This window comes from Lemur catta, chromosome 5 (assembly GCF_020740605.2).
Source record: "Lemur catta isolate mLemCat1 chromosome 5, mLemCat1.pri, whole genome shotgun sequence".
Lineage (NCBI taxonomy): Eukaryota > Metazoa > Chordata > Mammalia > Primates > Lemuridae > Lemur > Lemur catta.
In genome coordinates, this window is record NC_059132.1 from 67,051,950 (window position 1) to 67,065,129 (window position 13,180).

At 32.8% G+C, this 13,180-nt stretch overlaps 1 protein-coding gene across 3 annotated transcripts in view; it reads left to right on the top strand.

The window, feature by feature from the left end:
* Positions 1–13,180, top strand: part of FSTL5 (follistatin like 5) — a 633,702-nt gene that overhangs the window by 49,324 nt on the left and 571,198 nt on the right. For all 3 annotated transcript variants that reach the window (XM_045552739.1, XM_045552740.1, XM_045552741.1), the window contains exon 2: positions 1,976–2,117. In XM_045552739.1, the coding sequence (XP_045408695.1) occupies positions 1,992–2,117 (126 nt within the window). In that variant the 5' untranslated portion in view covers positions 1,976–1,991. The remainder of the gene's footprint in view (positions 1–1,975; positions 2,118–13,180) is intronic.

Sequence of the window (13,180 nt, forward strand, 5' to 3'; positions counted from 1 at the left end):
ATGTGCATAAATGTGGAAGGCTAGAAAGGATATGATTGGGGCAATTTCATTGAAAAGTGGTGCTAATGGCTTAAACTAGAGTGGTAACAGCATATATAAAGAAGAACTGAAGTTTTGGAGATATGTTTAGAATGTAGATCTAACACAGTTTAGTTATGGGTTTAATATGAAGACTAAGGGGAGGAAAATGTCAATGATGTTTCTTTGTTTCTGGCTTGGGTAAATGGATGAATGAAAATATAGGACAGTGTGGCTTTATGTGGGTGCAGACATAGTATGAAAAGTTGTTTTTGAAACTTGAGGGTAGAGCTGATAAATAGGCCAAACTACATCAATGTAGAGATTGAACAAGATGTAATATATATAATTAAAACTATAGACAATGTTAAAATAACCTAGGCTGAGTGAATGAACTAGGATGGTAAGTGTCTAGCAATGAGATTTGATAAACAGCAATTTTTAATGGCAAAACAAAGGAATAGATGAACCTACAAAAGGACTGAGAAGTGTTCACAAATTCTACAGAAAGAGCAAAGTATCAGAGATACCAAATAGAGTGACAATTTTGTGAGAAAAAAAAATGGCCAGCAGATGTCATGTAAGAAAGGGATTAGAAATGCTCACCGATTGGGGTGACAGGGATGCTACTGGTTATTTATGAGAGTTGAAAGTTGCTCTGATGGCATGATAGAGTCAGAAACATGAGTAAAGTGGACTAAGGTAAAAAAAAAAAAGGATAGAATGATATATACAATGCTTTCAGAAAATTCAGAAGGTAGAGAAGAGAAATTACCTTAAAATATAGGCGTTTCTGCATGTCTAAAGATGGAAGAAAATAATTGAAAGAGGAATTTAAAATATAGTAAAGAGTGGGATTGGTTACATTGCTCACAAAGTCAGATATACAGATTGGCTAAGACAGGAGGAAACAAAGTTCCTCCATTGTCAGAGCAGGGAAGGAGGAGTGTTGGTGAAAGTGGTAAAGTAAAATATAGTTGAATTCTACGGTGTATCTAAAAACAAAGAGCAGCAGAAAGAGTCATAAATATTTAGTTTAAAGCACTTGTAAAGCAATTTTCTAGAAAATGTTATTTTGAATACTGGAAAAATGCATTAACAATATTTATCTGCATAACTTCTGTTGTACTCAATTTATTTATTAAGTACCTATAATAGATTATCATCTTTATTAATCTCTCATCAGTCTTTCCCAGTGAGTTATAATAACTGTGGATTTGTTAACATTTATCCATTAAACATACTTGAATAAAAGTTCTAGATTTATAAATATTTTGGTAATTGTATTCTGTATAGAAAATTAGCTATAATTTAATATTTTCTTTTTTCTCTTCTTTCAACTTTTTATTAATTTTTCCTCAGTACATTTTATCAGACCCTATATTTCTTCTTCTTTTTTTTTTTTTTTTGAGACAGAGTCTTACTCTGTCGCCCAGGCTAGAGTGCTGTGGCGTCAGCCTTGCTCACAGCAACCTCAGACTCCTGGGCTCAGGCAATCCTCCTGCCTCAGCCTCCCAAGTAGCTGGGACTACAGACATGTGCCACCATGCCCGGCTAATTTTTCTATATATATTTTTAGCTGTCCGTATAATTTCTTTCTATGTTTAGTAGAGACGGGGGTCTTGCTCTTGCTCAGGCTGGTCTCGAACTCCTGAGCTCAAACGATCCGTCCGCCTCGGCCTCCCAGAGTGCTGGGGTTACAGGCGTGAGCCACCGCGCCCGGCCCCCTATATTTCTTCTTATTTCATGTTTTGTAAGGAAGGCTGAATTTAAAAAATTGGTATTTGTTATGATCAAAAGGATATTTGGAGGTGCTTACCTATTTTGTCAATTGGCAGCTGCCAGCAGGTTTTGATTAAATCAGTGAAGATTTATATGTAATATTGAATATTTCTTGATATATTTCTTCAATAGGTAATGCATTTTCTCTGATTATTTGCAATTTTAATTTTGACAGGTGAAAAGCAATAAGGATGTTTAAGTGCTGGTCAGCTGTTTTGGTTCTTGGATTCATTTTTCTGGAGTCAGAAGGAAGGCCAACTAAAGAAGTGGGATATGGCCTTAAATCCTATCAGCCTCTAATAAGATTGCGACATAAGGTACAGTCAACATTCTGAATCTGCTTATAGTGCCTACAAATTATAAACTAAACTATTAGTTGTCTGGTGTATTATTCATTTAGGAGCACATATTTCAGAATATGCTTTTAGTAGTTTACATATTTAAAAAATGCACTTTTTAAAACATGAACTAGAAATAAATTTGGAAATTTATAATTTGGGGAACTAAATACTTCTTAATAAAGAATAGAGATGGGCCATTTAAAAATATTAAAATTTCTATTAAGTAATAATAATAGATTTATAAAAATAAGTAAATATATTAACACCTAATCAAACAGGTAATTTCTAGAATTTCCATATTAATTTCAAAATTGAAGATTTTAAATTAAAAAGCAAAGAGTTATGCTCTAGAATTTGCCATAAAGGTAAACAAAAAGATGGTTAAACCATCTGCAGATATATAGATTGGCAAAGGATTCATTTTCATAGCAATTATTGTAAATTTTAATTTCATCAAAAATGATAACTTTGGGGTGTCCAATGTTGGACAAATACTTTACTTTCAGTGTGAAATATTTTCAAGTATAAAATAAACTGATAATTAGGTGTACTATAAATTATAGGATTAAATATTTACAAAAAAATTAAGCTAGTGGTTTTATTTTAATAACAGTCCATGATAGTGCAAATAGTGTACTCAAATAACCTTTTTTTAATTGAATAAAAGTTTACAATACATTTTTGATTTGCATAGAAAGTAGAAAAAAATGATGTTAATTATGAGAGAAAACTACAGATTTATAAAATTTCTTATCTACTTGCCTTCACTTCAGAAAAGACTTTTAAAATAAACAAATACTGATTTTCTCCCTTATAGTCAATACATGTATTTACATTGCATATATTTTTGCTGAAATTCTTTCATAAATATCAAATGCTTTGATAAAATAGTAGCTAACCTTTACTGGGATTTTTATGTGCCCAATACTAGGCTAAGCTCTTAAGTGTACTATTTTATTTAATCTTCAAAAGAATATGTAGATGTATCTATTTTCATTTTATAGACAAAAAAGTAAGTCAGGGATTTTCTAATTGCATACATTTATTAAATATATTAACTGGCCAGGAATAACATGAAAGATAGGTTTGATACCAGCAAAAAAAAAGAAATATGTGAAAATATACTTCAATGTCAAAAATCATTGTAAAAATTCAGCCACATGTGAAAGTAAGTAAGTTTTTAAAGTGTCTAGTCTGGATAAATCCAATTGGAGAATTGGCCTTGTTCTACTGCCTTGCAACTATCAGTGCTATCCTCTACCTCATGGACTAATAATCAGTTTATCTCCATACAATGTTTAGAAATAGTAACTCCTTTATGAATGCTCTCAGAACACGTTGCTAATAGAACAATTTGGCTCACACTGTTACATACCCAGTGAATATTTATTTATTCTGTGCAGCTTGTCTGCCCTAAGTTATGTGTCTTGAGGTGGGGAAATGTGCCTTTCTCATCGATACATTCCTGGTGCCACAACATACTAGATGCTGTTTAATTGAATCAATGACAGAAAAATCGAATATGTGACTATGCTTTTCTGATTGTTCCCCTGCTAAATATAATAGCACAGGTTTTCATGCTTCAGTGTGTACAGTTATAAACTATTCTGAATTACATTTGGATGCTAAAGAAAAACTATTACCATGAGATTAACAAAACTTTAAAGAAAATAAATAACACAATCATTTAAACCTGATTGAGAGGCACTAATACCCACTAAAGATCATTTAAGTCGCTTTCCAATCTTTTCCATTTTTGTGTGTCTTTACCTTTAAAGAGTTAAAAATAATATATAATTGTTGGTATGTAAAAGCATATAGGCACAGAATTGTCGTGGCAATACCTAACTTTCAAAGAGCTTTGAACAGAGGTGAGATTAAACTATAAAAAGCATTTAGTGAATGTGTGTGTATGTGTCTGTGTGTGTGAGAAAGTGGATATTTGACAGGACTAAAGAGGGACCCCATGTTTTGCAAGTGCCTGTGAAATCTCCACCAGATACTTTCCACTCAGAATCAAACCTCATTCCCGGCCTTAGGAACTTCCTTCCCTTCTCCAAGATCAGGAAAACTGTACTATGGCCTTTATTTTTGTTTGTATCAGTCACTGTCAGGATCCTGGAAATTCCTGGTCACCCTTTTCCCATTGATTCCCATCCCCATTATATTTATAAGCCTCTTTATTGGTGAGGCCCTCCCAAAACATGAGTGAAAATGGAATAGTCATAAACATTCCCTATTTATTTCTATGATTTCTTTTCATCCACAGAGCTTATCACCATTTGTCAAGACACATATTTCACTTACTTATTGGTTTTTGGGTGTTTCCTTCCATTAGGATGATCTACTTTTCATCTTGCCCCAGCACCTAGAACAGTATTTGGCACATGGTAAACAATAAGTATATGTGGAATTAATTATTCCATCAGATGACTAGAATAGGTAGAAAACAAGGTGATATATGTATCATATATATACATATATATACACACATGTTTATTTCTATTTATACAATTAGTAATAAAGTAAAATTTCCTTTCCTATTATTTCTCAGAATAAAATCAATAGAGCAATACTTCAAATTATAAAAATAAATTATTTTAATAGCATTATACAAGTTAATTTTCTTTTATTTGTTATTTTAAATCTATCTAGTTTTATTTAAATTACAAAAAATATAAATATTTATATTTTTATAAGACAATGCATGAGGAGATTTTCCCTTTGGATTAAATATTACTTATTGACTAGAAAAGTACAAAATAAATAATAGACACAATAGATATTCAGGTATGATTAGCCATTTTGTACATTTTTCCCAGAAAGGTTGAGGCACTTTGAATTTGAACAAATGTATGTATAGAACTCATTTTTTTCCAAATATTTGTGTGCCAACTGTATAATAAATCCAATATTGGTATCAAAATGTGAAATGTGATACCCTTGTCAGATTAGATTGAAATATTGTAGATATAAATATATGCATCCTTATTTATATCATGTGCAACTATAGATACACATAAATGTGATTGAAAATTTTGCATGTATCTTGAGATAAATATGAATAACACATAAACTTATCATACTAATTATAGAAATCTTAATTATAGTTCACAGATATGTCTCTGAGGGAGCTGATCATGTGTTTTGCCCAATTTGTTTATCCAACAAACATTTCTAGAACATCGTATGCAGGAATTCATTAGCACTCTAGAATTGTAAAATACAATTACCAAATCTAAATCTCAAAAGTGGTTCTTTTATTTATTGTTATTTTAATTTAAATATTGCATACTTATATTGTGCTAGATGCTTTCATATACATTAATTGTTATAATTTACTCATAAAATAATACCGGAATGCAGATAATTCCTGTTTATTCAAATGACAATATTACAACTCAAAAAACTAAAGTAACTTTCCCAAGGACAGGAGAGGACAACAGGCAGAATCAATGAGATCAATGAAAGGCAGGTAAAAGCAAAGGTAGACCATAGATGGGGGAAAACAAAACAAACAAACAAATACAAGTTGATGATAGTAAAGCAATGTGGCCGGACCTCAAGGAGAAATAGCTAATGCTTTTCCAGATTGCCCCTCCATAAGCACAACCACAGTATCTCCACATCCATTTCTGAAATGAATGTCTTCTAATGGTTTTTGTAGCCCTGGTTTAGTCCAATCTCCCAATGAAGAAGGAGGAAGGAGTGTCACTAGGAAGCCACACTGACCACTGTAATTGCAGGTCTGTGACCAGGAATCTGGGTGATGAGCAGAGTGTAGTAATTACCACTGGCCATGAGCATTTGTGTAACAGTTCCCGGAGGCACCCTAAGTTTTGAGCCATCTTTATAATTGGGGTACTCAGAGCACCCATCCAGAATTAGACTTAACAGTGTCACTGGTCATTTACCATATAGCAAATACTGTTAGCTTTATTCTATACATTAGATCATTTCATTATATGAATATTCCCATGGGGAAAGTGGTATTATTGATCTTTTATAGATGAAGAATCTGAAATTCACAGGTGTTTAATAATTTTTAATGTCACATAGCTATAAAGTTAAGTAGTAGGATTTATTTTTTTAATTTATTTTTTATTTTTTTACAGTTTCTCTTTTAATTTTTTAAATTTTTTTCTATTTCAGCACATTACGGGGGTACAAATGTTTAGGTTACACATATTGCCTTTGCCCCACCCAAGTCAAAGCTTCAAGCATGTCCATCCCTCAGTCGGTGCACACCGTACCCATTAGGTGTGATTATAGCAGGATTTAGAAATACAGTCTAAATAACTTAATGTAGGTTACAGAATGAGTACTTTGTCTAGTAATGTGGCCTGTGTGCCATGTATTTCCTGTTCTCCCCAGTTTCTGGTCACATGACGGTAAGATTAGGTTACATGTCTTAGTTCCTTTGTGGTTGGATGAGACCATGTGTCTAGTTGTAGCCAATGAGTTAGGAGCAGAAGTGCTGTGGAATACATCTGGGCTGAATGTTCAATCACAACTGTAAAATCTTCTAGAACTCTCTTCTTCCTCCAGCACAGAAAACAGCATCTGTTCAGGGTGGTGCCTGCTTAATCATCCAAAGTGTCTAAATGCCTATGATGTATAATATAAAACGCCCTGGAGATTAGAGATTGTCATAGAACAAAAAATGAAGTAAAAACCTTTGTTGTTTTAAATCATCGAGATTTGGAAGTTGTTTGCTATCTAATTATAACTCTAGCCTATCTTCACCAATAAGGATAGAACTAGAACTTAACACATCACCTAACCACAAATCCTGTACTTCTTTTTCTATATCTTCTTGGTTGCCTGTTTCATATCTATTCTTGGCCTTTTCTTATTATTCTTATTATGATTTCTCTAGTATTTCTTTCTTCTTACTACTTCTTGCTTGGATGTAATTTCCCATCACAATTTACTCTCCCATTATATTTCTGTACTAATACTTCAGCATATTAACATGTACCCCAGTTGGTTGCCTGTAAATCCTCTTAGCGTCAGTACGTGTCTTACAACTCTTTTTCTTATCTGCAACACTGATCACACTACTATATTGTTTTCCAAAGAAGATAATCAAAGTCAGGCTTGAGGGAAGATCTTATGAGGACAGAGGAGCTTTCTCTGAGTATACCTAGTGGGACCACTTAAAGCCCTTAAAATGCTTTTATTGCTATCTGACCAGAGAATCTATCGCCTGCTTTATAGTGCAGAGCTACCCCTGCAAATGGAAATTGACTTATGGTTTCTTTACTTTCTAAATCAAAATGTGTTTATCTGTGTGGATAGTTTCTGTGCAAATGGGGCAAGGGGTAGGAATCCTTTAATAATTCCTGAGAGTGTTAATATTCACTGTAGTACAGTATGATTAAAAAAAGTCATTTGTGTTTTTTTTTTTTTTTGACTTTTGTATTAAAAGAGTGATAGATGTGGCTAGGTGACGAGCAGCAGGGGAGAACTCTAGGGAAAGAGAGCAACATTAAAGAAAACATCAAAATGGTGACTGCTTAGAGGCTATGAACCTTCAGGCAAACCCAGGAGCATTATTTTCTGGCTGAGAAAAAATAGTGCTTTCCCTACTGAAATATCTGATTGCTTGCAGCATATTCAAGGGAAAGCCCTTTAAAATGTTAATGTATTTTGTAGACGTCAGGAAGCAATTTAGGTCACTATCTGAGAGTAAAAATGTTAGGAGTGAGGGAGTTAAAAGAGTATGGGTTAAAGAATTTGTTAATTAAATGTTAAGAAATATACCAAGTAATATGCTTATTACATATCTATCATAAAGTCTGAATATTATTGACAAAACTCAGAACTTTTTTCTAATCAAATAAATTGGGTTTGAAAATAAGAATGTGTTTGAATTTTTTTTTAACTAATGAAAACCCAGTATTTACTGACACCATCCTATTCCCATTTTTGTGATTGTGCAAAAACTATTGAAGAATAATTTAAAAATTGGAGTCCTAGGTTAATAAGATCAAAGTGCACATAATAGTTACATATTCTTCACAAATGAGAAGAATGGATTGAAGAAATCTCATGAATTGTAACAAAAATGTTTACTTAGTCATTTAAGAGCCTAAGCAAAAATCGAAACACAAAGATATCTGTGAAAGGTTCAGTTATGCAAGATGAATAAGTTCTGGAGATCTAATATACAGTAAGGTAACCACAGTTGACAACACTGCATTGTATACTTGAATGTTGATAAGAGTAGATCGTAAGTGTTCTCACCACACACAAGCACACAAAAAGAAAGAAAATGATAAATGTGTGAGGTGATGGATATGTTAATTGATAGTGATGATCATTTCACAATGTATAGGAATATCAAAATATCAAATGGTACACCTTAAATATATATACTTCTTTTTTGTCAATTATATCTCAATAAAGGTGAAAAAAGATAAAATATAAAAAGAAATTTTCATTAGAAATACCATCCACTTGGATTACTGGTAGACAAGATGCTTTCTTAATGTTATTTTTTTTTCTTTTTTAAAAAATTTCAGAGTGTTCCAGGGGTACAAATGTTTTGGTTACATAAATTGCTTTTGTATCATATGAGTCAAAGTCATTAAGTGTGTCCATCGCCCAGATAGTATGCGTTGTATCCCTTAGGTGTGAATTAACCCATCCCCTCCTCCCCCGCAACCTGCTTGATTTCCAATCAATGGTATTTCCATATGCCAAATACCTGAAAGGAACTCTCTGCTTTACAGTGATGACTCTGTTGACAAGGCATATTTTTTTCTGAGTTCCTCTGCCATCTTTTCACCTTTCAAAAACTAGTAGGGCAAGGAAAAATGTGAGCAAGCTTTGTTCCAGGGAGTGACTCTAAATGTTATCAAGAATTATGAAAGGTCTGAGATTTTTACCATCTTTCAAAGCTAATAAGTTAGACTGCATCGTAGAATTTCATGAATAGTGAGTGACAGAAGACACAAGATTTCTGGGTTAGAGACAAAGGACAGTTTATTGTTCACAGCAAGAGCAGTAGCCAGAATATCATCATTTAACCTAGTTCCCTGAGCCCACTGTCCACAGGGCAATGCACAACAGCCAGGTTAGACTAGTACACAACACATAATATGTTACACAAGAAGACCTGTGACTTAAAGGACTCCAGATGTTTCAGGGGCCACAGCATATCTATTCTTTGCATCAGAGGGAGACACTGTCTCTATTATACTGGGCAGTAAGTATCCCTACCCTTTGTTCTGAATGGAGATAGAATTTCTATCTTATAAGGCTGTAAACACAGTTGCCTTTTGCTCCAGAGGAAAATATTATGTATGTTTTAAGACTATTTGCTATACAAACATCCTTGAACAGACAGTCTGGAGCAAGTGGCCATCACTTTCCTCACAAGATTTGCAGAAACACAAGAAACCCTTAGAGAATTGTCCTCGATAGACATTGGGAATACTACCTGTAACATACAGGTCAAAATTGCCACTGCTACTTAAACTTGTCTAAGTCCAAAACTAAACGCTATGTGGGCAAAGTTAATCTGAAAACCAGGTACATGGTTATAGTTTAAGTCTACCTTTTACCTGGGTGACTTTGTCCTTTCAAGAACTTTAAGAAAATAAAAAGTTTCGTTGACTTTTGGATGTGTTCTTTGCATTTTATTCCTTTGAAACAAGGTTTATTTGCCAATCTGGAGAAAATTAGCATTCAGTGGACTGAATCGCTTTGCTTAACTAAAAGAAGTAAATGAAGGGATATATCTGGCTTCTAAAATTCTCATGATAAGGGCCTGCTACAAAAAAATTGTCTTTTGATCTTTCTGAGACTGAATTCTAAAGCAGCACTATTATGATAGATCTGTAGGTGGTATGCAGAAAAGACGCTCCTTTCCACCTCTACGACCCTACATTAAAATATTTTGCTTAAAGCTTTAAAATTAGCTATCACCTGAAAAAATAGAACTGCTTTCCTTTGAAAATGTGAAGTTTTGAAATGCTAGAAATGTCATGCATTAGCAGTCTATTTACATCTATTCAACACAAATACAACAAAGTAGTCAAATTCATGTATTACGTTAGAACCAAGCTTGTCAATATGCCAGAGCACTCAACCTATGTGCCAGCCTTGGGTACATATGATGTTTTCTATCATTCAAATATGGATTTTCAAGTGTCCTGACTTAAGATGCTTTCTCTTATCCAACTGCATATATGTATTTAATTGTCTTGACAGTGGAAAATTAACATGGCTTTATGCTTGTGTCCAGGAATAATCATTGATTCTTTTGCTGATAAAGAAGGATAAGAATATTAGGACAAAGTTGAAGTGAAACAGGTTGTCATTGTTGCTCATTTATTTTGGAAGACTTCCAAAGTGTTGCCATTAGATATTGTTTATTCTCACTACTTTTGTGGAAATGATAGTGCTAGATTATACTGGTTTGCTGAAGAAAAAGAAACTATTAACACTTCCAAATCTACATTAATTAAGTACTTTGTGCTACCACCCATTCAAAAAATATAGACATGGCTGTTTTTAACAGGTTTCAATGTGGATACTCTAAACATGTATATGTAGGAAAGAGGGTATGAGTTAAGAGCAGATGCTAATCATAGATACTGATATATCAGGAAGTTGGCATTTGAGTCAAATTTCAATGTGTAAATTATAACTTGTTTTGTGCCTATTTTGTTATTGAAAATTATTTTGTGACGTCAATTAGCAAAGTTCTATATTATAAATGGCAGGAAATATCCTGATGTATGAGCTTGGCATTCAGCATATTTATGAGATAAAAACACTTTTATGTATCAATCACAACTGAAAGAGTATTATTTTTAAATAATGTTACTTATGCTTTATTTTATGTATTAGCACCTCTGTGTACGAGCTGAGACATAGCATTTTTAGAGCTATAAGATAGTAGAAAATATTCAATCCACTTCAAAAAAATATAATACAGCTGTGAAAAGTGAGGGCCTGAGAGGCAATGTTTTTTGTTGAAAGTGACACAGCCAGGTACTGTTCAGCTGAGATTAGAACCCAGATGTTCTTTTTTATAATACAAAACTTCAAGTATTCCTTTTACCAACAAAAAAGTACATTCAGTCATCATTTCAGCAAGTATTAATTAAATGCCTACTACACATGAAGTACTGAACAAAGCAGTTCAAATTGAGTTCTTAAATAAATAGCTTGATTTTCCCTATGACTTTTGATGAAGCAAACATCTCAAATGATTGAAAACACAATTCAAAACCTTATTTAAATGTACAACAAGGGGACTGTCCTTTATGGAGAGCCAGTGCAAAATTTACTTGTTAAGAAGTAGTCTACAAATAAATAAATGGGGCCGACTAAGTATATTTGCTGGACTAAGTACAAGAAAGACACACTTAAAGACATCGAACTAGCCACCAGACTGTCTGAAGGGGATTGTGCATGTATCAGCTGTGTGAGTTAAACCAAGGGCACCCTTCAAAGATGGGTCTGTCAATCATTATACAACCAACTGGTACAAACACCCAACAATAAATATCTAGTTTCAACAAGCTGTCAGAAGTTTGCATTGAAGGTTCCTCCGTGTATTTTCATAGCTTGATAGCTCATTTCTTTTTAGTACTAAATAATATTCCATTGTCCGAATGTGCCATAGTTTATTTATACATTCACGACTAAGGGGCATCTTGGTTGTTACAAATTTTGGCAATTATGAATAACGCTGCTATAAATATCCCTGTGCAGGTTTTTCTGTGGACATAAGTTTTTAACTCCTTTGAGAGTGATTGCTGGATTGTATGGCAAGAATATGTTTACTTTTGTACAAAACTGCCAAACTGTCTTAAACTGGTTGTACAATTTTGCATTTCTACCAGCAATGAATGATAGTTCCTGTTGCTCCCCTATCCTTAACAGTATTTGATCTTGTCAGTGTTTTGAATTTTGTCCATCCAAATGGGTGTGTAGTGTTGTGGTTTTAATTTACAATTCCATAATCACATATGATGTTTAATATATTTTCATATGTATCTTGCCAATTACATATCTTCTTTGGTGATTGTGCTTGCTTAGCTCTTTTGTTCATTTTACAATTGGGTTGTTAGTTTTCTTTTTGCTGAATTTCTAAAGTTCATGGTATAATTTGCATAACAGTCCTTTGTCAGATATGTCTTTTGTAAATATTTTCTCCCAGACTGTAGCTTTTCTTTTCATTCTCTTGAGAGTATCTTTTGCAAAGCAGAGATTTTTTTTTTTTTAATTTTAATGAAGTCCAGCTTATAAATTATTTCTTTCATGGATCATACCTTTAGTGTTGTGTTTAAAAAGTCATCACCATACCAAATATTATCTATATTATCTCCTGTTACTTTTTTGTAGATCATAAATTTATTGTATATCTATTTTGCCATAATAGATGTACCTCTCTTATTGCAATTTTTTTCCTATTCTAACAACACAAACTATGAATAATTCATTTAAAATAACGCTGAGAATTTCAAATTTAATTCTGCTTTCAACATTATCCTCATACTATAATCGGACATTTTATACAGTTTAAGATATTTTAAGTTTTATTTTTTCTCCTTTACTTAAATACCTTGGATTCATGAAGACAATAAGGGGAAGAGGGCTATGAAGAGAAGTTAGTTAACAGATGCAAAATACAGTTAGAAGGAATAAATTCTAGTGTTTGATAGTACAGTAGGATGACTATAGTTAGCAGTAATTTATTGTATATTTCAAAATACCTAGAATAGGATATTTGGAATGTTTCCAACACAAAGAAATAATAAATGTTTGAGTTGATAATATCCCAAGTACTCTGATTTGATTTTTACACATCATATGCATTATCAAAATATCACATGTACTCTCAATATTTTTACAGTCATTGTTTCAATAAAAATTTTTAAAAATAAGATCTTCTATATTATCTTCTAGTTTTATAGTTTGTTTTTTGCATTTAGTCTATGATCCACTTTAATTTTTAATTTTTAATTTTTGCGACTGATTTAACATCTGTGTATAGATTCATTTCCTTGCACACGTGC